Source organism: Bos taurus, chromosome 25, assembly GCF_002263795.3.
Source record: "Bos taurus isolate L1 Dominette 01449 registration number 42190680 breed Hereford chromosome 25, ARS-UCD2.0, whole genome shotgun sequence".
Lineage (NCBI taxonomy): Eukaryota > Metazoa > Chordata > Mammalia > Artiodactyla > Bovidae > Bos > Bos taurus.
In genome coordinates, this window is record NC_037352.1 from 2,712,567 (window position 1) to 2,738,646 (window position 26,080).

Below are 26,080 nucleotides of genomic sequence, written 5' to 3' on the forward strand. Positions count from 1 at the left end.
TATTCTCCATTAGAGAATACTAGAGTGGGTAGCATTCCCTTTTCCAGGGGATCTGAACATAATACATATCTATTATTAAGAGAATAGAAAGCCCTGTTGGGAAGATTGTGGAAGAGTTCCTGTGTTAATCTGAAATTGAAAATAATGGATCCCACTGTGACCCAAACTCTCCCTCATCCACCAGTATATTGAATTTTAAGGGAGAAATCTGAGACTTTGAGAGGCTAACCATTCAAGTTCAAAGTGAGTTTCCAGGTAATGAACTTCCCTCTGAGAAACATATTGTAGCCGTTGTCTCTGCTGCTGCTGCTAAGTCACTTCAGTCGTGTCCGACTCTGTGCGACCCCATAGATGGCAGCCCACCAGGGTCCCCCATCCCTGGGATTCTCCAGGCAAGAACACTGGAGTGGGTGTTGTCTCTGAGGGTGAACCAACTTCTGGGACAACCTCTGACTCCCTCAGTGGGTGGAAAAAGTGGGAGAGGATGCCAACTCTCCAAAGTGGGGTGTGATGGGTGGTTTTGACCTGTCCCAGGTAATGCATTAAGAGTGTCAGAATAGGTCACCAAATGAGAGCTTCATTTGCATTATGGTAAGCTTAAACCAGAGGCTTTATATGTTATAAAGTACTGTGTTTGCTCTTTAGTTGCTAAGTTGTGTCTGACTCTTTTGTGACCCCATGGACTGTAGCCTTGCAGGCTCCTCTGTCCATGGGATTCTCCAGGCAAGAATACTGGAGTGGGTAGCCATTCCCTTCTCCAGGGGATCGTCCAGACCCCAGGATCAAACCCGGGTCTCCTACACTGCAGGTAGAAGCTTTACCATCTGAGCCACAGGGAAGCCCCATAAAGTGCTATGCTATGCTATGCTAAGTCACTTCAGACGTGTCTGACTCTGTGTGACCCCATAGACGGCAGCCCACCAGGCTCCTCCGTCCCTGGGATTCTCCAGGCAAGAACACTGGAGTGGGTTGCCATTTCCTTCTCCAGTGCATGAAAGTGGAAATCGAAAGTGAAGTTGCTCAGTCGCGCCCGACTCTGAGCGACCCCATGGACTGCAGCCCATCAGACTCCTCCGTCCATGGGATTTTCCAGGCAAGAGTACTGGAGTGGGGTGCCATTGCCTTCTCCTAAAGTGCTATACACATTATTTATTTTGATTGTTAAATCTAGATGGAGAGTAAGTGGGTATTCATTTTACTCTTTAACTATTTAAGTATTTAAACATTTTACATGCCCCCCGCCCCTGCCCCATGGGGGGCATGTGGAATGGAGGATCTTAGTTCCCCCACTAGGAATGGAACTCGTGAACCCAGCAGTGGAAGCATGGAGTCTTAACCACTGGACCACCAGGGAGGTCCAAACATTTTACAATTTAAAAAATTGGAAAAAATTTTGTTGTTTGTTCTACCAGTATTTATATGGCCCCTATTAGGAGGATGGCCTTGAGCACACAGTCCCTAACCGCCAAAGGCAACTGCTTTCCCTTCCATGCATCTTTTGAGGTTAGGTTTACCTAATTCTGTCTCTGCTTCCACCTCCCACTCCTCATCACTGGCAGAGCTGACCCCTCCTTCTTGGTGCTCTGGTCATTTCATTCCTGCTCCTCACCTTGCATTGAAATGTTGATGAGTTTGGAAGCTGCACGGAGTCGTGAGGCAATATGGGACTCCAAGATCTAGAAGCTGTGTGACGTGGGCAAATTATTCCACTTCTCTGAAATTGTTTTCCTATCTGTCAAATAGGTTGATAATGGAAGTCAACCAGATAATGTTTGCAAGCGCCGCCGGCATCGTGGAATAAATCCTAGCTTCATTCTCAAGCCTAGCACGCCGTGGGCGGTGTCCACGGATATGGACAGGAGATTCCTGCTGCAGCACTGTCATCACCTTCAGGACCCCTTCGGTCCAAACTCCGCGTTTGCGGCAGGAGCGGTTCGTCTGGAGGAAGAATGGCCCGAGGATAAAGGGGAAGTGTCACCGCAGGGCAACAGCAGGCGGGCAGGCGCTGAAGTTGAAATCCGCTGGGCACACCATTTCTGCCAGGAGCCCGCAGGGCCTACTGGAGGCAGAGAAAGGCCCGACAGGCGCGACTCACCGCTGGGTCTGCCCTGGCAACGCCCGCATTTGTGCGCAAGACGCTCGGAACTACATCCCCCAGGAGGCCCCGGGAGTATGAGGAGTCAATAGGAAGACAGGTGGGCGGGCCCTCCAGCGCCGTGTCTCTTAGCGGGTGCTGGGCCGCCGTGGTGAAGATTGGCGGCCGCAGTGGCCTGTAGCTGCTTCCCGCCTGAGCGGCCGCTTGCCGTGCGCAGAGGAGGCGCGGTCGTAGTGGCTAGTATCCCGGGAGCTACGCGGGCAAGTGGAATTCGCTCGGCCGGCGGCGGCCGGGGACTCGCGGGCTTCGGCGCGATCTGTAGGTCCTCAGTCTTTCCGCCCCTGATGGTGCTGTAGATCACTCATGTTTACGGCAAGTATTTACTGAGTGCCTGCTGTGTACCTCTTCCAGTGGCAGGGGCGAGGTGGTCACAGGCAGGCAGCGTCCCTGCCTCGAGGAGCTTATCACCCGGGGAGGAGAGAGGTGTGTAAACGGTAATTTCCAATCCTAGAAAGAGGTGTGAAATAGATTGTTCAGCCCAGCACCAGCACTGCCGACTTCTCGGTTTTCAAATGCTGCCCCTACTAATCCTGATTAGTAGCGATTCTTAAACTTGTCTGTATCGTGATTCCTTTTGAAAAATCTAGTCATATGGCCATGGACCGTTAGGGCAGTGGTTTTTTGGCCGCGCCGCGCGGCTTGCAGCGTCTTAGTTCCCCGACTGGGAATTGAACCCCGGTCTGGTAGTGAAGGAAAACGGAGAAGGAAATGGCAGCTCACTCCAGTATTCTTGCCTGGAAAATTCCATGGACGGAGGAGCCTGGTAGGCTACAGTCCATGGGATCGCAAAGAGTCGGATACGACTGAGCAACTTCACAGTCACAGTCTGGTAGTGAAAGCGCTGAGTCCCAACCAGTGGACTGCCCGGGAATTCCCTTTCGTTTTTCTTGTTTGTGTTTTTCAGGAAAGAAAGAAAAAAAAGAAAAAAAAAGAAAAAGAAAAAAAAGGCACATGTCACGTATATCACTTCAGGGGCTTCATGGACTTTCTGAAGTCCACCTGCAGAAATCTGCAGGAGGTTCTAGATACAGACACCCCCTCCCCAATGTCAGCTAGAGCAGCCCCTACGTTTTAACTGTTTTACCTTCAAGAAAGATTTCCTTTGATCCAAATCTACTGCAGGAGAAAAGTAAAAAAGGGAGCACCCAGGTTGATGGTCTAGCTGAAATTCTAGATCCAACATTCTTTTTTGAAGTCCTTGCCATGAAGTCTACTTCCTAGTCTCAGATAAACATAACTAGACTGAATTCTAGTTAACTAGACTAGCATGGCGGTGTGGGGGGGATCTTCTAATTCAGATCATTCTCATTCTTCTGGAACATTCCCCTGCCTGCTACACTTGCCAGTTAGTTAGAAACTGTAAACAATTTAGATGACTATCACTTGGGGACTGGCTTAGTAGTAATTTTGGACAATCTGTTCTATGCGCTGTACTGCATCCCTTGAAAGGGCGTGGAGATTTGCAGAAATGGGGCCACCGCCCACTTTTTGACCTTTCTGGTGAGCCTTGGAGCTGTCATGGTGCCTGTGGGTGTGTCATTTAGTTTGCTGATGTGTTACAATGAGAACTTCCCAGGTGGTGCAGTGGCAAAGAACTCGCCTGCCAATGCAGGAGATGCAGTTTCAGTCCCTGAGTTGGGAAGATACCCTCGAGGAGGAAATGGCAACCGACTCCAGTATTGTTGCCTGGAGAGAGGAGCCTGGAGGGCTACAGTCCATGGGGTTGCAAAGAGTTGAATATGACTTAGCCACCAAGCATGCCTCCCTTGAAGTATGATGGATTTCCATGTGCTAATGTGCAAGGATGGTCAATATATTAATATATTATTAAATGAGAAGAGCACGTTTACCATGAGATGTGATAGTATAATCCCATGCTTTTAAATAACAGGGGAAAAATTTTTTTTTTCTTGCCCGTGTGGCATGCAGGATCTTAGTTCCCTGACCAGGGATCAACCCTTGCCCCCTGCAGGGGAAGTGTGGAGTATTAACCACTGGATCGCCAGGGAAGTCCTAGGAAGAATAATTTTTAAAATTTGAAAATCTGAAGATAGATTCAAGAAATAATATGGCAACCTCTTGAGAGTAGAATTGGGATTAGGAGGTTGTGCTTTTTACATTTTAAAAATGTTCTCTATGCATTTTTGTGGTTTTCATTGAGGATGTAAACAGTTTATGACACATGGAACATACTCCGTGAATATATTTCCAGTGTAAAACTTAAAAGGCAAAACAGAAAATATAGCATGCTCAATCTTAGAGGCAGACTTTCATACTTTGCTCATTATTTTTATAGTAAAAACTGTAAAAAATCTCATTACCTGAAATATTTTTTAACTGGAATGCAGAGGATTAGGAAAGTGGTTTTTAAAAAGCAGATTGTGCCCATAGAGAAACTAATGTGTGAAGTTTTCAAGTAGTACGTGAAGTTTGCCAGTAATGAACACATTGTTCTTGTTGCTTAGTGGCTAAGTCGTGTTTGACTCTCTGCGATCCTATGGACTGTAGCCCGCCAGGCTCCTCTGTCCATGGATTCTCCAAGCAGGAATACTGGAGTGGGTTGCCATTTCCTTCTCCGAGGGATCTTCCCAACTCAGGAGTCGAACTCAAGTCTCCTGCATTGGCAGGCGGATTCTTTACTGCTGAGCCACCAGGGAAGGAAGCACTGCACAGACCTACTTGCAAAGTAGGTGCACACTCAGAAACATACACACAGGGCAGGTATCAAATTAACACAGACTTTTAAACGAGAATCTATAAAGTCTCATACCATCACTCCCCTGAAGATATAGAACTGAAGCTAAAATTTTAAAAATATAGTTGAAATAAGAAAAATGACTGAAAGGCTGTTTGCTCAGGAAAGCCTTAGGACAAGTTTCTTCACCCATAGATCAATATCAAAACTCAGGTGGCATTTCACCTATCCTGTAGAGGGCACCCTCACATGTGAACTCTGCGGCTGCAGCTGGAAGCACAGTGGACACCACCCTACTCCCATCCCCACTCCCAAGAACAGTCCGCCAGCAGCTTTTCCTTCTTTGCAGCGCAGGGGCTCTTTCTGTCCGCTTCAGTTATTGCAACACACAGGCCTCAGTGGTTGTGACTTAGTTGCTCCGCGGCATGTGGGATCTTAGTTCCTGAACCAGAGATTGAGCGCATGTCCCCTGCGTTGGTAGGAGGATTCTTAACCTCTGGACCACAAGGGAGGAACTGGAAGCAGTTCCTAATGCTGCTGAGAGAGGATTTCAGGATGGGTACGCATTTCAGAATTAAAGATCATGGCGTTTCCTGGAGGACCCTGAGGATGTATTTTTGGGAAACTGTGAAAGTACCTGTAGGCAGAGTATACCATGCCTCACTCCTTACCATACTGTGAGCCCCTTGAGGGTGGATTCAGCAGTCTGTTTCTTGAGTTCCTTGATTTTAGCCTAGATAACATTCTCAACACACTGTGAAAGAATTGCTGCAGATTCTGGAAAGTCACAATTGAAAACATTTTTAAATGGCTTCTGCAGGATTTCTCTGCTTTCAGAAAACAAACAACATGACGTCTTAAGGAAGACTGTCTCAGCTAGAGAAAGGACCTCTTCTAGGTCCTTTTGTCTCCTATCTTTATTACCAGCGTTAATTAGGTAGGCTGCTATTAACAGTTGCTATACAAAATCTGCACAGGGAATTCCCTGGCAGTCCAGTGGTTAGGACTCCGCACTTTGACTGACGAGGGCTTGGCTGGGCAACTAAGATTCCACAAGCCTCCTGTCCTGGCCTAAAATAAAATCCATATGATAGGGAGGAGGGAGAAGGGTTCGGGATGGGGAACATGTGTATATCTGTGGCGGATTCATGTTGATATATGGCAAAACCAATACAATATTGTAAAGTTAAAAAATAAAAAAAGTTTAAAAAAAAGATCAGGAAAGAAAAAAAAATCCATATGATAGTTTTTTGTTTTGTTTTGTTTTGCTTTTAAACCTCTTTGTTTTTTTGTTTTGTTTTGTTTTTAAAACTTCTTATTAAGGGAAGAGGAGGTAAAAAACAAAAGCAAACACCCAGGAGGCAGAATTGGAAAGCAATTAAACTCCTCTATCTCACTTCCCCTTCACTTACCACCAAGGATGCTTCTAAAGACACAAGAACACTTGAGCAGTCCAAGACTGTTCTAGATTTGGTCCTAGAGATGGATCCCTTGTTTTCTAGTGCTTTGAGTATAATTAACAAGTTTTATTAAATATAAGTCTGAAGAAAACTGGAATGAACTTTTCAAAGCAGAAATAGAATGAATCTCATTTTCTAATGAATGAAGTAAAAAAAAAATTTTTTTATAGAGAGAAATTTTCTGAAACAGTTTGAGCAGTTGGCCAACTCTTGGCTCAAAGAGGAAATAATAAAAATGACAGTGATGGGAATTCCCTGGTGGTCCAATGGTTGGGGAACTGAGATTCCACACACCACACAGCCAAAAATAGAATATGAAAACTGCAATGACTATTTTGAAATCATCAATAAAGACATTACTTTATATAGAAATTATGAAATACAACCAGAGCTGCACATGGAGGAAATTGTTGTTGTTGGGTCGTTAAGTCGTGTCCAACTCTTTGTGACCCCATGGACTGTAGCACACCAGGCTTCCCTATTCAGGCACCCCTGTCCTTCACTGTCTTCCAGAGTTTGCTCAAATTCATGTCGGTGATGCCATCAAACCGTCTCATCCTCTGCTGGCCCCATTCTCTTAGAAAAATATTTACAGCCTCAAATGCTTTTATCATAACAAAAGCAATAAAATGCATTGATGTTTATTGAAAGTTTATTTTGTATAGAGCCTGAGCTTAAATATATTTCATTAACCTTTATGGTACTTATGAGGTAGGCACTGTTTTTTGCCCTTTTCAGAACGCTTAGAAGCAATAAGATATATCCATGCAGTGTTCTATGTTCTTAGTTTCCAAGAGGTATTATTCGATATCTCTCTTGGTTCAAAGCTACAAACATTTAATGTTTAGTATGTATAGGGTACATTACAAGATAAAGAAATGAGTTATTGCTGTTCTCTGTCTTGTAAAACTCTAGTCATGTGTGTGATGTGGATATATGTATATTGGAAGGGCAGGGGAAGATTGTAGTTAATCCTTCTAGTTAAGGAGAACTGTGTTAAGTGCTATAAATGATCTCTAAACAAAGCACTAACACCCAAAAAAGATGTCCTTTTCATTACAGGGGTCTGGAATGCAAAAGTAGGAAGTCAAGAAACACCTGGAGTAACAGGCAAATTTGGCCTTGGAGTACAGAATGAGAAAGGGCAAAGGTTAATAGAGTTCTGCAAAGAGAACGCGCTGGTCATAGCAAACACCTTCTTCCAACAACACAAGAGAAGACTACACATGGACATCACCAGATGGTCAACACCGAAATCAGATTGATTATATTCTTTGCAGCCAAAGATGGAGAAGCTCTATACAGTCAGCAAAAAAGACCGGGAGCTGACTGTGGCTCAGATCATGAACTCCTTATTGCCAAATTCAGACTTAAATTGAAGAAAGTGGGGAAAACCACTAGACCATTCAGGTATGACCTAAATCAAATCCCTTATGATTATACAGTGGAAGTGAGAAATAGATTTAAAGGACTAGATCTGATAGACAGAGTGCCTGATGAACTATGGATGGAGGTTCGTGACATTGTACAGGAGACAGGGATCAAGACCATCCCCATGGAAAAGAAATGCAAAAAAGCAAAATGACTGTCTGAGGAGGCCTTACAAATAGCTGTGAAAAGAAGAGAAGTGAAAAGCAAAGGAGAAAAGGAAAGATATAAGCATCTGAATGCAGAGTTCCAAAGAATAGCAAGAAGAGATAAGAAAGCCTTCTTCAGCAATCAATGCAAAGAAATAGAGGAAAACAGCAGAATGGGAAAGACTAGAGATCTCTTCAAGAAAATTAGAGATACCAAGGGAACATTTCATGCAAAGATGGGCTCGATAAAGGACAGAAATGGTATGGACCTAACAGAAGCAGAAGATATTAAAAAGAGGTGGCAAGAATACACAGAAGAACTGTACAAAAAAGAGCTTCATGACCCAGATAATCACGATGGTGTGATCACTGACCTAGAGCCAGACATCCTGGAATGTGAAGTCAAGTGGGCCTTAGAAAGCATCACTATGAACAAAGCTAGTGGAGGCGATGGAATTCCAGTTGAGCTATTTCAAATCCTGAAAGATGATGCTGTGAAAGTGCTGCACTCAATATGCCAGCAAATGTGGAAAACTCAGCAGTGGCCACAGGACTGGAAAAGGTCAGTTTTCATTCCAATCCCAAAGAAAGGCAATGCCAAAGAATGCTCAAACTACCGCACAATTGTACTCATCTCACATGCTAGTAAAGTAATGCTCAAAATTCTCCAAGCCAGGCTTCAGCAGTACATGAGCCGTGAACTTCCAGATGTTCAAGCTGGTTTTAGAAAGGCAGAGGGAAAAAAAAAAAAAAAAAGAAAGGCAGAGGAACCAGAGATCAGATTGCCAACATCTGCTGGATCATTGAAAAAGCAAGAGAGTTCCAGAAAAACATCTATTTGTGCTTTATTGACTATGCCAAAGCCTTTGACTGTGTGGATCACAATAAACTGTGGAAAATTCTGAAAGAAATGGGAATACCAGACCACCTGACCTGCCTCTTGAGAAACCTATATGCAGGTCAGGAAGCAACAGTTAGAACTGGACATGGAACAACAGACTGGTTCCAAATAGGAAAAGGAGTACATCAAGGCTGTATATTGTCACCTTGCTTATTTAACTAATATTCAGAGTACATCATGAGAAACGCTGGGTTGGAAGAAACACAAGCTGGAATCAGGATTGCTGGGAGAAATATCAATAACCTCAGATATGCAGATGACACCACCCTTATGGCAGAAAGTGAAGAGGAACTAAAAAGCCTCCTGATGAAAGTGAAAGAGGAGAGTGAAAAAGTTGGCTTAAAGCTCAACATTCAGAAAATGAAGATCATGGCATCTGGTCCCATCACTTCATGGGAAATAGATGGGGAAACAGTGGAAACAGTGTCAGACTTTATTTTTTTGGGCTCCAAAATCACTGCAGATGGTGACTGCAGCCATGAAATTAAAAGACGCTTACTCCTTGGAAGGAAAGTTATGACCAACCTAGATAACATATTGAAAAGCAGAGATATTACCTTGCCAACAAAGTCTGTCTAGTCAAGGCTATGGTTTTTCCAGTGGTCATGTATGGCTGTGAGAGTTGGACTGTGAAGAAAGCTGAGTGCTGAAGAATTGATGCTTTTGAACTGTGGTGTTGGAGAAGACTCTTGAGAGTCCCTTGGACTGCAAAGAGATCCAACCAGTCCATCCTAAAGGAGATCAGTCCTGGATGTTCATTGGAAGGACTGGTGCTGAAGCTGAAACTCCAATACTTTGGCCACCTTATGCGAGGAGTTGACTCATTGGAAAAGACCCTGATGCTGGGAGGGATTGGTGCAGGAGAAGGGGACGACAGAGGATGAGATGGCTGGATGGCATCACTGACTCAATGGACATGAGTTTGGGTGGACTCTGGGAGTTGGTGATGGACAGGGAGGCCTGTCGTGCTGTGATTCATGGGGTCGCAAAGAGCTGGACACTACTGAGCCACTGAACTGAAATGAACTGAACTGAAACAAAGCACTGGCAAAAAGAGAGGGAAAAGGTAGAAGTAGTGACAGAATTCTTGGGTTCTAAAATCACTTGCAGACAGTGACTGCAGCAATGAAATATGAAGACATTTGCTTCTTGGCAGGAAAGCTATGAGGAAACCTAGACAGAGTGTTGAAAAGCAGAGACATTGCTGACAAAGGCCCACATAGTCAAGGGCCTTGATCTTGATCATAGCCTTAGTCAAGTCTATGGTCTTCCCAGTGGTCACGTACAGTTGTGAGAGCTGGACAATAAAGAAGGTGCAACACCAAAGAATTGATGCTTTCAAACTGTGATGCTGGAGAAGACTCCTGAGAGTCCCTTGGATTGCAAGGCATTCAAACCAGTCAATCTTAAGGGAAATCAACCCTGAATACTCGTTGGAAGGACTGATGCTGAAGCTGAAATTCCAGTATTTTGGTCATCTGATGCGGACAGTTGACTCATTGGAAAAGTCACTGATGCTGGGAAAGATTGATGGCAGAAGGAGAAGAAGCGTCAGAGGACGAGTTGGCTGGATGGAATCACCAGTGCAACAGACATGAGGTTGGGCAAACTTCAGGAGATGGTGAGGGATGGAGAGGCCTGTCATGCTTCAGTCCATGTGGTCGCAAAGAGTTGGACACGACTGGGTGACTGAACAACAACAACAACAAACAAAGCACTAATAGTTCGAGATGAGGCAATGAAGAAAGGAAGACGACCTCAACGGAGACAGGTTACCTTTATTCAGGCAAGGAGGGGCGACAGTCGCTCTAATGACCAGGCTGAGCGTGTGGGATCAGGGAGGCTTCATATTTAAGGGGATGTTTGTGAAAGCGCTACGGAAGATTTGGTCAGGCGGGGCATTCTGAGTAATGTTTAGCTGAGATGGCAGTTTGCGGTTGAACGGGGGTGGGTGGGGGGTCCCGGGGCAGGGGGTTGAAAGTCTTGGGCTAGTGCAATCTGCCAGAGTATCAGGGTGGGACTTTAAGTTCAGTTTTGTTTTCCCTGAAGTCAGGTGGTCCAGCATGGGCCTTTGAAGTGGTTATCTCCTTTTTCCAGGCCTGAGGACTCCTTCATTCCAGATCCTGAAATCATAAAAAGATGGGGGGAAAGGGCACCGTATCTCTCTGGCTACTTCCTGCTGGGTAGGGGTGATGGCTCTGGGTCTGGAATGGAGGCCTGTCCTAGGGCCCAAGGTCTCCTTTTCCCGAGGTTGAGGTGAGGCTCTTGAGAAGGAGGATGGTCTTGACTTGGACTTGAGAGATGGCCCAAATCCGGTCTTGGAGAAACCTTTGAAAGATATTGAAGAGACAGGGTCCAAATAAGAGGAATAAAACAATAAGTACCAGTGGTCCAGAGAAAGGGAGCAACCAAGGGAGGGCCAGTTTGGAGTAAGCTTTGGGGAGTGGAAAGATTCTGTAACTTTTTTGCTGCATTTGATTCTGTCTCTTAAGTTCTCTGACCCTTCCCTGGACTATGCCCGTTTCATTAACAAAATAGCAGCAGTCATCTCCTAGGAAAAGGCAGGTTCCTCGGTTTCCGCGGTGAGAAGGTCCAGGGCTTGTCTGTTTTGTAGGGCCATAGAAGCTAATGAGTTAATTTGTCTTTGGACTGAAACAAAAGATTCCACACCTGCTCCATATCCTCATTAAGGTCTTGGGACAGCTTGTAGTAGAAATGGGCCGAGGTCGAGATGCCCCCAATCCCTGTGCCCAGGGCTGCTGCTATTGCCAGTCCCAATCAGGAGGGGGGCCACGATAGCTCATTTTTTCCTGTGGGAATGTTCCACTTGGGGGTTGACTATCTGTTGTATCTCTTCTTCTTTGAGGATTGTTAGACCTGGGGTCAGGAAGACCAAGATGCAAGATCCAGGGGTCGGGGGGAGACATGAATATGCGTAGGTCCCACAGAGAATGAAGATTCCCGGGTTGGTGCAATTATTTGTGCTGTTCCAGAGAACCCAAGTGGAACAAAAGGAGGGAGTGGTTTGTGAGACCAGTGTAGTTGGAGCTAGAGTAATTGATACAGGTTAGGTTTGAAGGGGCTGAAAGAAGGATATTGTTAGAAACTGGCCCAATGAGTTGTGTGGTGTTCTGTTGGGAAGGGGAGGTATAGCTGCCCTGTGGCAACCATGTGGAGGGTAAAGGGATTGCTGTGTGTGATGGAGACAGTGACAGGCATATCCAGCACGGGATGTGTGTTGTGTGTCCTGGAAGAATTGGAAGGAGGAGTTAAGAAGGTGGGTCAGGTGTCGGTTGTCAGAGGATTTAGGAGAGGCTGTAGTTGGGAAAGAAGGTCCAGGTGTCTATAAGGCTCGGGGATCACCTGTACCTGGGAAATTAGGTCTTTTGGGAGAATCCCAGGGACGGGGGAGCCTGGTGGGCTGCAGTCTATGGGGTCGCACAGAGTTGGACATGAACTGAAGCGACTTAGCAGCAGCAGCAGCAGCAGGACCTGCTTTTGGTTCCTCTTACATTGTTGATCTTGTGCCCCTCCCCTGTCTGAGTACCCCCAGTGGGTAGTGGGACAGAAGCATATGTCTTTTCCATTTGGCATATAGCAGTTGCTCACGGAGCTCCCTGTCTTTTGTATTTTAACAGTGAGTAGGGATCTGGAGTTCCCCCCGCCCCTCCCTCCCGATGTTCATGGTGCATGGTTTAGGGGCCTCATTATAACATGAGGAATGAACATAGGAATAAATGTCTAAGCAGGGGCAGGGACTAGCCGAAAGGCAGGGGAGTGTGACAAGGGTAAGGAACAGGGGAGTCATGGGTCTGTTCGTTAGGCAGCACGGAGGACATAGCACCCTTGGAGTAGAATGCAGTAGGTGATGCCGACGAGGAGGCGTAGGGTGGGTGACCAGTCCCCAGGGGAGACGGTTGGTAGGCCTATAGCAAAGGTTAAGAGTGGGGTTACGGCCAGAAAGGTGGGAAGAGGCGAGAGGCAGAAGGCCTCGAGTTTGTGGTAGCTTGAATCTGAAAAGGAAGAATGTTCATAAGGATATAGAATGATGTAGAGAATGAGAGTAAAGAAATCAATCTCGTCTGGACTTAGGTTGTAGAAGGTTCCCTGAAGCCACACTTAAGACACCAGTGTGGTCAGGTCTTCAAAGGAGGTTCCTGTTGGGCCGCTGGTCCAGAGGTCTTGCAGTAGTTGGGTCAGGAACAGTTGCAGGTTGAGGAGTGTCCAGGTCATTCAGTGTCTTCTTGGATGGTCGACAGAGGTTGTTGTCAGGTGATTTTTATGGAGGTGGGCCCTGTGAGGGAGACCTGATAGCGTTAGTGTGATGGGAAATAACCCTTTTTAGGTGAGAGAGGTGTACCCAAGAGGTGACCTTTTCGAGTTTAGCTGCTATCGGGGTAAGAAGGATGATTTTGAATGGTCCCTGCCACTTTGGGGTGAGGTCACCCTGGGGATCGTCAGACAGATAGACAATGTCCCCAATCTGTAGAGGGGTAGAGGGGGCTTGGGGGTCAGGGGCAGGCAAGTTGTGGTTGATGTATTTCCAGAGGGTGTCACAGAGTTCTTCCATCAGAGGGGAGTGTAGGGAGCTTGATAGGGGAGGAGGTTCAGGGGGAAGTCCACGGCGGGTCATGGGCCTTCCGTACATCACTTCAAAGGGGCTCAACCCAAGGGGTTTTCTGGGCAAAGCCCGTCTTTTGAGGAGAGCAATCGGCAACAGTTTGATTCAGTCTAGATGTACCTTGGAGAAGGCAATGGCACCCCACTCCAGTACTCTTGCCTGGAAAATCCCATGGGCGGAGGAGCCTGGTGGGCTGCAGTCCATGGGGTCGCTAAGAGTCGGGAACGACTGAGTGACTTCACTTTCACTTTTCACTTTCATGCATTGGAGAAGGAAATGGCAACCCACTTCAGTATTCTTGCCTGGAGAGTCCCAGGGACAGAGGAGCCTAGTGGGCTGCCGTCTATGGGGTCGTACAGAATCGGACACGACTGAAGAGACTTAGCAGCAGTAGCAGCAGATGTACCTCGAGGGATAATTTGGTGAGAGTTTTTTGATTATCCTGTTCATCCTTTCTACCTTCCCTGAGGACTGGGGATGGTATGGAATGTGAAATTTCCAGGGGATCTGTAAGAATTGGACAATTTGTTGGGTGACCCTGGACGTGAATTCTGGGCCATTATCAGTCTGTAGGGATGAAAGTAGGCCAAACCTGGGGATAATTTCTGTGAGGAGGACCTGGGCCACAGGGTGGGCTCTTTTTGTTTGTTGTGGGAAATGCTTTTACCCATCCCGAAAAGATGTCCACAAGGACCAGGAGGTATCGAACTCTCCGAACCCGGGGCAAATGAGTAAAGTCTGTCTGCCAGTCTTGTGCTGGGAGGCTGCCTCGCATTTGATGGGTTGGGAAGGTTTGAGGTTGGAATTGGGATTAGTACGTTGACATGCCTGACAGGAGCGGGTAAGGTTATATAAGTAATGTTGGTCAGCAGTCGATATGGGGAAGTGGTTACAGATGAACTGCTGGAGTACCTTGGTCGAAGGATGAAAGAACGAGTGTAGATAGGAGAGGATTTCTCTAGTGGTGGAAGGATCTGATGGGGTCAGGGCTAAGATGGTGGGGGACTGGAGAGCGAGATGGGACAGAGCTACTACCTCTTTTGCCTTCTGATCTGTGGCTTTGTTGTAGGTTGATATGAGACTTCCTTTTTGATGTCCCCTACAGTGGAGGATGGTGGCTTTATTTGGTGAGAGTGTGGCCTCTAGAAGCTTGTGGTTAGGATCTGAATTAAGAATGGGGGATCCCCTTTGGGTGAGGAACCCTCTTTCTCTCCATATCAGGATGTTTGAGTGGAGTATATTATAGGCATATTTGGAGTCCATGTAGGTGTTAACTCTTTGATTTTTAGCCGGGGTCAAAGTTCGGGTGAGAGCTATTAGTCCTGCCTTTTGGGAGGTGGTGTGAGGTGGCAGAGGTCAGGCTTCAATTATCTGTGTCCCGTGGTCATGATGAAGATCTGCTTAAATGATGGCATATCCTGCCGCGAAGGGTGGGGATTTTGAGAGCTGCTATCAGTGAACCAGTGTGGGGTGTCAGGGTCTAAGATGGGCTGATCTGTTAAGTGTCGGAGGGATTTGGGGTAAGATCCACTGTTAGACTGCAGCTATGTAGGGGAGGGCCTGTTATAGAAGGCATGGGTAATAAACTGGCAGGAGGAGAATGAGAGTTGGGGGTCAAGGAAAAAGACATGTAGAATTTGTACCCTGGAAGAGGGAAGGGAGAGAAAAGCCTGGTGTGATAGTTGCTCTCGGAGGGTGTGTGGAGAACAGACTATTAAGGGGGTGTGCCTAGAGAGCTTGTTTGCTTCAGGCACCTGGGCTGTGATGGCAGCCATGGCTGGTATACAGGAGGCCACCCCTTGGTCACTGTGTCAAGTTGTTTTGATAAATAGGCTATGGGAGCCCAGTTGTCTCCGGCCCTCTGGCATAGAAGCCCCAGGGCCTGTCCTTGGTTGGAATGTGCACAGAGGAAAAATGGTCTGGTGTAACCTGGCAGGTGGAGAGTTGGCACTCAGAGGAGGCTGTGGGTGAGCTGGCGAATAGGATAGGCTAGCGAGGAGGGGTTCCTCTAAGGACCCTTTGGTTGCCTCATAAAGTGGTTTTGCAATGTGGGAGAAATTGGGGATCCAGATATGGAAAAAGTTTAGGAGGCCGAGAAGAGACGGGAGTTCCTGTTTTATTTTTGGAGGCGGACAGTCAGTTAAGGCCTGGATTCTGCCTGGAGGAATGGTTCTTTGTTGGTGGGCTGAGAGTCCCAGGTAGGTAACTTCTGTCTGGGCTATTTGGGCCTTGGATCAGGATACCCGATAACCCCAGGACCCCAGGGCCTCAAGGAGTTTGGCAGTATGTTGGAGGCAAAGTTTTTGGGTTGGGCTATAAAGGAGGAGGTCATCTACATACTGGAGGAGGTAACTAGGGGCCGGGTCGAGTGTCTATAGGTCCTTTTGTAAAGCCTGTCCAAAAAAGGGGGGGCTGTCTCTGAACTCTTGGGGAAGAACTGTCCATGTTAGTTGTTGGGAGACATGAGTCTCAGGGTCCTGCCAGGTGAAGGCAAAGAGGGGTTGGGAGAGGGGGTGGCGGGGGATGGTGAAGAAGGAGTCTTTAAGATCTAATACTGTGAAGAAGGTTGTAGTCGGGGGAATGGCGGACAGAAGGTGTAAGGATTGGGGACTACTGGAAATGTTGGTATGATGGCCTCATTGATTTTTCTTAGATGCTGGACCAATCTCCAAGAGTTTGGTCCCTTCTTTACTGCCAGAATGGGCGTGTTGTGTGGCGAATGGGTAGGAATTAAGATGGAGGCTTGAAGAAGATGGTCAGTGATAGGCTTAAGTCCCTTGTGGGCCTCCGGGGTGAGAGTACTGTTGTTGGACGATTATAGCCGAGGGGTCCTTCAGGGTAATGTGGACTGGGGGATGATGTTTGGCTATGGATGGGTGATCAGTATCCCAGACTAGGGGGTCTACGGTGGGTAGATCCAAGGGAAGATCAGGAGTAGGGGATGGGGATGGTCTGGGTGCCATCTGCATGTAGAACATGGAGACTGCCTCTAGAGGGGGTATGGTAATAGAGACCCCTAATTTGGATAACAAATCTCTCCCTAGGAGTGCCACTGGGCGCTGAGGCATTATGAAGAATGAGTGTATGAGGGTCGATTTTCCAAATTGACAGAGTAATGGAGGGCTGATTTTGGGGCTTAAGGGGACTCCAGGGACCCCCTTGATTGTGAGCTCTGAGTTTTGGGTTGGGCCAGAGTAGGTGGTTAAGAGAGAGAAGGCAGTTCCAGTGTCTACTATGAAGGAGATCTTTTTCCCGGCCACTATCCCGTCTACCCTAAGTTCTGAGCCCATGTTCGGGGCATGGGCTGGGGGGCTGAACCTGGGTCCCGTCATTGGAACAACTCTCGTAGGGTTGGGCTGGGGTTTTGGGGAGAAGTGGGGACCTCCCCAGGGGTACTAGAGTGTCCCTGTGGACGTTCCATCCTCCAAGTCTGGGGGGTAGGGACCTGGCGCCAGGCCGTCCCTGGGGACAGTCCATCTTCCAGTGTCCCCATTGGCCACAGGTCGGGCACGCCTTTGCGGGGGGATTGTGGGTTTGGGCATGCCTTTGCCCAGTGTCCCGATTGGTTGCATAGGAAGCAGGGTCCGGGGGGGATCTTAAGCCCTGGTCTGGGATGACTTGGGCTGGGTTGATCTCTTCCCTTAATTGCTGCCGCCGAAAAGGCATATTTAGCTTTTCTCTCACGGTCTTTTTCTCTCCTAGCCTCCTCCTCTCTATTATTGAACACCTTGAAGGCTACTTCTAGAAGGTCTCTTCGGGTCTCTCGGGGCCCTTCTCTAGTTGTAGAAGCTTGCGTCTAATGTCAGGGGCAGACTGGCTGATGAACTGAACATGAAGGTAGAGTAACCCAGCAGAGGTGGTGATATCTAGGTTGGTATATTTCTCGACCACCTCAGTGAAGTGTGCCAAGAACAAGGCTGGATTTTCGTCCACCCCTTGGGTGACTTCCCTGACTTTATCATAATTGACATAGATATGAGCATTTTTCTGCATGCCCTCTAGGAGGCAGGTGATCATGTGATTGAGTTTCCTAATGCCTGGGTCACCGGGCTGGTATGTCCAGTGGGGTTCTAATTGAGGCACTGCCTCATCAGCAACTGGGTTAGCCTGGTCTTGGTTATTTAAGTGATCAGTGTGGGCTTTCGCTGCTTGCCAGATACGATCTTTTTCATCTGGAGTGAGAGTGACATTTAGGATATAATATACGTCACTCTGTGTGAGGTTATAGGCCTGGGTGAGCCTCAGGAATTATTTTTCTGTATCTGGTAGGGTTTTCAGAAAACAATCCTAACTTTTCTTCTATCTGGCTCATGTCTGAATGAAAATGGCACATGGACTCGGGTGGGGCCCTCTGGTCCGGCCACCTCTCTTAGGGGAAACGTGTTTGGTACGTGATCACGTGGCAGAGGGGCAGGGAAGAGGGGAAGGGGAATTGGAGGAATGGGGTAATGGGGTTGATGGAGACTCAGGAGAGGTTTCAGAGTCAGTAGGTGAGTTTGGTTAGAGGGAGGCGGGGGTTTGATGGTGTGGCTGGTAGGGAGGGGCTTGTCCACCGGGTCGAACTCCAGGGGTGTGGAAGGTCACCATCGGCGTTTAGTTGAAGAAGAGGGGTCCTTTTATTTGGGAGGCAAGGTGCATATAAGGATGCACCCTTGCATAGGGAGGGCCTGCTCCAAAAGGCCCAAGAGGCTTGGGCATATGGGACATCCAACCACTTGCCATTCCGTTTAAGGAAGTCAGTGAGATCTTGAAGAATGTAAAAGTCAAATGTGCCGAATTCAGGCCAGCGATTTTGATTGTCCAGTTGGTACTGAGGCTAGATCTGTATACAGAGCTGTTCTAAGTGGCTAGCTTTGAGTTCAGTGAGTAAGAGTGGTTTGAGATTTTTGAGGACCCAGGCCAGAGGGGAATCTTTTGGGATAGATTGACCAGACCCGATGATTGGGAGGCAAGCAGAGGCTCCTGTTGTGAGTTTGGGTCGTCACCCATAGTCACAATAGGAGTTAAAAGAGAGCTCTGTATCGAGACGGAGCGTCCCCCACCATTGCTTACAAAGTGGCCTTAGGCCAGGGGTCCCCGGGACCTGGAGAGGACAGCATTCTAGGTACCTCTAGAACACTATCCAGATCTTACCTTAATCTAGGGGCTGGAGTGAGTGGAATGTTGGATGTGGAGTGGTCGAATGGCAAGAATTCCCCGTTCCGGAGGTCGTCAGAGAGGGGGAGGGGATAGAGCCAGAGGCCTGGGGGTACATAAGTTACGGATAAAACCTTAGGACAAGGCTTGCACCGTTCACAATTCCAGGCTCTGGGATGGGGGACAGCGTCAGAGAGAGAGAGGCAAGTGCCTTGCCCTCTCCCGGGTTTCGGCACCAAAAATGTATAGTTTGAGACAAGGCAATGAAGAAAGGAAGACGACCTCAACGGAGAGAGGTTACCTTTATTCAGGCAAGGAGGGGCATCAGTCGGTCTAACTACCAGGCTGAGCGGGCGCAGGATCAGGGAGGCTTCAGGTGTGGCCTCAATCATGTCCGACTCTTTGCGATCCCTTGGACTATATATATAGCCCACTAGACTCCTCTGTCCTTGTAATTTTCCAGGCAAGAATACTGGAGTGGGTTACCATTTCCTTCTCCAGGGGATCTTCCCGACCCAGGGATGGAACCCTCATCTCCTGCATTGGCAGGTGGATTCTTAACCACTGGCGCCACCTGGGAAGCCAAATGAAACAGGGAGCCCCCAAAAAATTAATTCTGACTTGGGGTAGGGGCAGGGTCAGCTGCAGTGGCTTGCTGCCACAGTTCAGTGCCTGCACCTTGAAGGTGTTTACAGCTTTGTTGAGGAATCTGTGCTTTATTATCAGGGCAATGGGGAACCACTGGAGGGTCTGTGTGTGGGGGTGAAGATTTGTGTAATGACTATATTTTTATTGTTGCAATTCTGTTTTTGTTTTCTCCCCTCAGAATTGTTTCTCAGATATGGAACTGCTTGATAAAAGAGGTAAAATAGGGACTTCCCTGGTGGTCCACTGGTTACAGGGCACTTGGGTTTGATCCCTGGTTGGGGAACTAAGATCCCACATGCTGTGTGGGAGAAATATTTTCGGAAAAAAAATTTTTTTTCTTAAAAAGAATATTCTAAAAAAAGGAAATATTTTAAATATTCTTAAAACACACTGTCAAATCGCTTTTCATAACTATAGTGCATTCATGGGGTCTCTTTCCTATGTGGAGATGTCGGTGTCTACCAATGTCTGAATGAAGGAAGCTTCTCTAACAGCCAGGGCACTTGTGAGGCTCCTTTCCTGAATGAATCCTTTGGTGCTCAGTAGGTCTTACGATGTCGAGAGGTTCTTCCAGGTTGGAGCTCTTAGGGTTTTCTCTCTCTGTAGAGGGGTTATGATGATCTATAAGCTTTGGGGATTTCCATGCTAACTTTCTAAATGTTTTTAGTCTTTTTCTTTGTGTAAAATAGAACCATGGGACACATCCCCTTTTAACAATGAATGGATGCAGAGTTCGCAGGGTTTTTTTTCTTTTTTTAGTTTGAAGAAGCTTCTTCATTTTCTCTCCTGATCTCAAAATCTGAGAGAAGAAATAGAAATTGAACATATCACCCTGGTCCAAGGAGAAAGAGTTGTGTTAAACCAGTTATAGGATGATAAAAACTCCTAAGTAGATCCCAAAACTTTTTTTTCCAATTAAGACTGAAATTTTGTTTCTTTTTTTTTTTTTCCTTGAACACCCAACTGTTTTGAAGTCAAATCATTGTTGCATTTCTTTGGAATCCTGCAATTTCTTCACCTGTAACTCTTTTCTCTGCTCCCTGGGGAAGCTCAGGCCGGTTTTGGTACTGGATGTCCTGGCCATGATAAATACAGGAAGCAGGTTAGTTCAGGTCCCCACTGGTGTTTCTGAATTCAGACTGAATTCTGGGGATGACCTCTATATCGATTTCTGTTTTCAGTTTGGATTATTTCACCTGGAACTTCTGTCAGGCAATTTTTCAACATTAGGACAAAACTAAAACAAGTGGAAGGCTCCTTTTGGGCTTAAGGCTGTTGTTCTCCAGTCTATGGAAAAGCAGTTAATTCTGTGTTAAAATCAATAAACTAAGTTAGCTTTATATATTATCTTCTGAATATTTTTATAATAGAATTATCTAAGTTAGGACTAAAATGTAAATTTTGCTAAAATTCTGAGTCTTTTAAGGTTGAGAAGCATTGTCTTATTGAATCCCAAGAAAAGAGAGAGAGGTGAAAGTAGGAGTTTTGGAACTGTGTCCTGGACTAATTTCAGTTAAATGATTTTCAAATAAAAATTGGTATCTGAACTGGGCTGGTTGGTGACCAGCAAAAAATAACCTTTACATGTTTCAGCTCAATAAGTCTAGAAGTGGATTATTTTGAAATTAACGAAAACAACTATCTTAACAGTGTTTCTGGCAATCTGAGGACAACTAGTAAAATTTTCTCCAGCTCAGTTTCCTGCCATATCTACCATTCCTTTGTCACTGGAGCAGTTACTGTTTGCTCCCTCTTTCTGTGTCCCTTCCTCTCCCTCCTCACATCTTACAGTGTTTACTGTTCTGGAATAAAATGTAGGTTGATAAATAGTGATTTAAGATCCAAATAGACGGAAATATTAAATATTAACATTACCAAACAATATTAGCAAGTTTGTTTGGTTAATGTTAACTCGAAAGAAAATTTAAATTTCAGAACATTTTATCAAAATGCTTTATTTTATATTTTCATGGAGAAGGGAAATATGATTAAGATTAATAAAAATAAAATGTGTTTCAAATGAAATGCCATTTAAAATCACTATTTTTCTGTTTGGATTTCAAAGCTAAGCATGGGATCAAAGAGTAATGTATTACAGGTCAAGACAAGCCTGAAGTCATAGATCATAGGAAAGCTGTAGTTAAATGGGGAAAAATCAAAACTGGGGAGAGTGGCAAATAGCAAAGGCTTAGGTGGCAGAAACCTGCAGGCCAGGATATCCTAAGGTGAGAGTCAGGGAAAGCATTTCAGAATGACAGGCGCTGCTTATGTGCTGCTGCACCAAAGAGCACAGACTTGAACGTCTTAACATTGTTGTTCAGTCGCTCAGTTGTGTCCAACTCTTTGTGATCCCATGGACTGCAGTACACCAGGCTTCCCTGTCCTTCACCATCTGGAGTTTGCTCAAACTCATGTCCATTGAGTCAGTGATGCCATCCAACCATCTCGTCCTTTGTCATCCCCTCTCCTCCTGCCTTCAGTCATTCCCAGTATCAGGGTCTCTTAACATTGTAGATTTCATCAGCTGTCAGTTTGAAAACCAGGCACAGACAACTACCACCCCCACCCCCTTGAGTACAAAGGAATCTATGGGACCCAGGCAAGGACTGAAAACAGCTCCAGAGACAGAATTCAGTACCCATGAGAACTAAGACCCGGAGTGGTAGGGCTTTTTTAAATCTGAAATTCAAAATTATTTTTTCTTCTACAAAATAGGGAGCCACTGATAGCTAAGGACAAGAAAATATAGTTAACTTGTCCAACATGGGTTTGAACTGCATGAATCCACTTACACATGGGAATTTTTCACTAAATGCGTGTTACAGTACTATACAATCCATGTGTCATGGTTGGCTGAATCCATGGATGCAGATATGGAAGGCCAACTGTAAAGTTATACATGAATTTTCCACTATGCAGAGAGTTAGAGCCCCAAACTCTCACTGCATTGTTCAAGTACCAATTGTTTAAGAAAGTAAAATCAACAGTGGTTACTCAAGGGCATACTTACTTCTCTTACTTTTTACCAAGCCTTAAAGTAGTGTTTTCTAATCTTTTTCATCATTTAGAGAACTTGATGAAAGCCATGGATTCACTTCCTAGAAAATACACACACACATGTAGTTTTCTGTACAATATCAAAAGTTTTATAAAATCTCCAAATCCATCCACGTGACCCTCTAGAACTGTTGATGGGAGCCACTACCTAGTGGGTCTTAGCAACACGAGCTGCATTTTAAGTGCTCAGTAGCCACCATTATAGGAAGTTCTATTGTAGTTAGAACTGCTGCTCTAGAATTTCATGGACCCTAGGTTGAGCACTCCTGCCCCAAATGAACCTGTATAATTCTGTTGGCCTATAACCCCACTCCCCATCAAATTGCTATTTGACTATAAAATACCATCAATAAAAGCTATTTTTCTATTGGACTATAGATAGAACTCAAAGAAATGGAGGAATACTATTAGTAATTGTGAATAACTGAAAATCTCTCTAGCTTTAAGTACCTGTCAATAACCTAAAATCAAAGGGAACTTAGCAAATGGGTCATAATTTTTGTTTTGACTTGGGGTTTTTTTTGGCTGCACCATGAGGGTTGTAGGATCTTATTTCCCTGATCAGGGATCGAACCTGTCAGAGTCTTAACAGTGGGTCACCAGAGAAGCCCTTCATCCTTCATTCTTACCATCTCAAGGTATGTGTAGTTTGCAAACATTACTATGCCCCACATCTGTAATAATAATCCTAGTAGCTTTTCTATAACATAGGGTAAGCCTTCAGGAATTTGCTGTGCATTGTGTGTGTGTGTTCAGTCATGTGCAAGTCTTTGCAACTCCATGGACTGTAGCCCTCTAGGTTCCTCTGTCCATGGAATTTTCCAGCCAAAAAATACTGTAGGGTTGCCATTTCCTACTCCAGGGGATCGTTCTGGCCTAGGGATCAAACCTGCATGTCTTCTCTTCTATATTGGCAGGTGGATTCTTTACCACTGTGCCACCTGGGAAGCTATGCATTAGTCACAGCTAATATTGAGTTCATAGTAAATGCCAGGTATGATTCTAAGCATCCCACATATTTTACCCCATTTAATCTTCACCCAATATTATAAGGTGGGTATAGTATTATTCCCTCAAAACAGATGAAGGAACTGAGATTTGAGGCTTAATGAGATTAAATAAGACATGGCAGCCCACTCCAGTATTCTTGTTTTGGAGAATCCCATGTACAGAGGAGCCTGGCGGACTACAGTCCATGAGGCTGCAGAGTCAGACACCACTTAGGGACTGAGCACACACCCCCAACGAGACTGAATAACTTGTCTGAGATGACAGAGTAAATGCCAGAGAAGTGGTTTTTAGGTTAGAATCTATTGTCTCCTGAAATGTGAATGTTAAGACATGAGAGGAAGAAGTCTTAGAGGACTCTGATTCTGAAAGGGACGTATACCAGCCTGTGCGCCAGGAGGCCTCTGGGTCTGCATCTGCCACAGCGGCTTGTGGACCTCTTCTCTGGAGTGGAACAACAAAAAGCCAAATTCTCTGGCTTTTTCCATCCTGTCGTTGAAAGTTGCCCCTCTCCGTCCCCACACCCCCTTTCCGGTCACGGCAGCCTGAACTTTAACGACAGACTAAAGTGTGATTCTGGGCAAGTGACTTAACTGACACTGCACATAGGGATGATGATAATAGTGTCTAGTTCCTACAATTTTGTGTGCCATGAGCATCCAGATGCATGTCAGCAGGGGCTCAATAAACGATTACTGTTTTTCACGATTCAACCCCACGACCCTTTAATCGACTGAGACCACAAGACTAACAACCCTCGCTGGAGGCAATGGACTAGCTGAGCCGGTCTGGGCCGTGGACACCTGCCTCACTGCTGGGCAGCCCTCCCCTCAGCAGCACAAAGCCTGTACTGCACCGGCCAAGAAATCAACCTTCCTTTCACCTCTCACTGTGAAAATTCACGGTGGACCTACAAGGGAGGTGAACAACGACCTGGCCCCGCAGGGCTGGACAATGAAAAAGGCACGCCCCCGACAAGTTTAAAATGAGAAGCCAGTGCAGGCTGGGTCCCGACTGGCCCTGAGGAACGTCCAGCCGCCAGCGGTGGGACCCTGGACTGACAGGAGAGCGCCACGGGGCACAAGAACACTCCCCTCGACTGCGCCCGCGCCGGGCTCCAGAGCGCCAGCACCTCCAGGGCGCAGGCGCGGGCCCCGCCGCCCCGTCGACGGCGTCTCCCTGAGAGCTCTGCGGCAGCGCTGACCTGGTCGGGGCCACTCTTCCCCGCATCTCCCAAGCACCGAGCGAGTGGTCGAGAGAACCGTGGCTCAATTGGCCCCCGAGGCTTCCTGGGCAGGTGAGCCCTCTCCTGCAGCTCCCTTACGTTAGCGGGTGAGGGCCGCCTTGAAATCCGTTTTGACCAGGGCACTGATTCTCAAAACTTGTCTGTGGGGGAAGAATTTCTCCACAGTTAGATTTTCGGGCCCACCCCGACACTCAAAAGCAAGGGGTCTCGCGTGACTCGGAGGTCTGCACTTAAGCTTTCCGAGGAATTCTGACCCCCGTACCCCGCTGGTCTACCCGTCGCACCCGATATAAGCTTAATTTCCACTAACCGACCTAGCGATCTCGCCCCTAAGGTTTCTGGGATCTCGGGCTCGCGCGACGGTCCAGTCTCCCTACCCCAATTGGCCCCCCCTTCGTCCCGCCCCCACAGGCAAATATTTTCTTCTGATTGGTCAGCGGTAAGTGTGTGGCGAAACCTGACCCAATGGGCGCTAGAGTTCTCAGAACGTAATCCGGAAGTTGGTCCTGAGCAGTTCCGATTGGTTGTTGACGCCTAACGCGCGTTGAGACTTCCGGCGTGGGTGCGGAGCGCGGAGTCCTGTGAGGTGAAAGGCGTGGAGCTCAGGTCCTGTTCTAGGGCGGTCTTGGCGGGGGCGGGCCAAGGGGCGGTGCGGCGGCGCCCGCGAGCAACTGAGGCTGAGGCGCAGGAGCCGTTTGCGCTAGGGTTGGAGCCAGCTTTCTCGGCCAGGGTTTGGAGCCCCGGGCCACCTGGCTGTTGCGGACTCCAGCCATCCTTGCGCTGGGCCAGGGGCGTCTTTGGCGTGCGCAGCTGGTTTCGCGGCCAAGGCGGTCTGGGGGCCTGAAGATGGCGTCGGGTCCCGGCTTCCAGGACCGGGAAGGGCTCCTGATAGTAAAACTGGAGGAGGACAGCGCCTGGAGCCAGGAGCTGCCCCAGCCAGACCCAGGTCCCAGCCCGGAGGCCTCTCACCTGCGCTTCAGACGGTTCCGCTTTCAAGAGGCCGCTGGGCCCCGGGAAGCCCTCAGCCGGCTCCAGGAGCTTTGCCACGGGTGGCTCCAGCCGGAGATGCGCACCAAGGAGCAGATCTTGGAGCTGTTGGTGTTGGAGCAGTTCCTGACCATCCTGCCCCAGGAGATCCAGAGCAGGGTGCAGGAGCTGCACCCAGAGAGCGGCGAGGAAGCGGTGACTCTCGTTGAGGATATGCAGAAAGAACTTGGGAGACTGAGACAGAAGGTAAGATAAAGAGCTGTTTTATATGCGGTTTGTTTGGCCCCAGTTGCCCATACGAGTTTACTTGGTTGCTCTGAGTAGATCTTATATGGGCAAGAAGACTTTTTGTAGATTAGTGAGGAACTTTCATTCTCCAGATTTGCCCCAAGTTGACAGACAGTGAAGAGTGCCCTGTTTCCACCTGGAGCAGTGTCTCCGCATTAGAGTGAGCCCAGGAGTTAGCTTGCCAGGTTCAGATCCTCCCTCTCCTTCACACTAGCTTTGGGACTTTGGGCAAGTTACTTAATTTCTTCCGGCCTCAGATTTGCCGCTGGTAAAATAAGAATGTTAAAATACCTCTTTAAGG

At 47.1% G+C, this 26,080-nt stretch overlaps 2 protein-coding genes across 5 annotated transcripts in view; one reads left to right on the plus strand and one right to left on the minus strand.

Moving 5' to 3' along the window:
* Positions 1-1,749, minus strand: part of MEFV (MEFV innate immunity regulator, pyrin) — a 19,160-nt gene extending 17,411 nt beyond the window's left edge. The window contains exon 1 of the mRNA XM_059881669.1: positions 1,610-1,749. The gene's annotated coding sequence lies outside the window, so the exon portion shown is untranslated. The remainder of the gene's footprint in view (positions 1-1,609) is intronic.
* Positions 1-26,080, plus strand: part of ZNF263 (zinc finger protein 263) — a 53,753-nt gene that overhangs the window by 22,076 nt on the left and 5,597 nt on the right. The window contains exons 2-4 of one of the 4 annotated variants that reach the window (XM_059881137.1): positions 1,744-19,408; positions 22,816-24,555; positions 24,916-25,737. In XM_059881137.1, coding sequence (XP_059737120.1) covers positions 25,351-25,737 — 387 coding nt within the window. In that variant the 5' untranslated portion in view covers positions 1,744-19,408; positions 22,816-24,555; positions 24,916-25,350. Of the gene's footprint in view, positions 1-1,743; positions 24,556-24,838; positions 25,738-26,080 lie in introns of those variants that run through there. The other 3 variants (XM_059881136.1, XM_059881135.1, NM_001205513.3) reach the window with 3 other exon arrangements.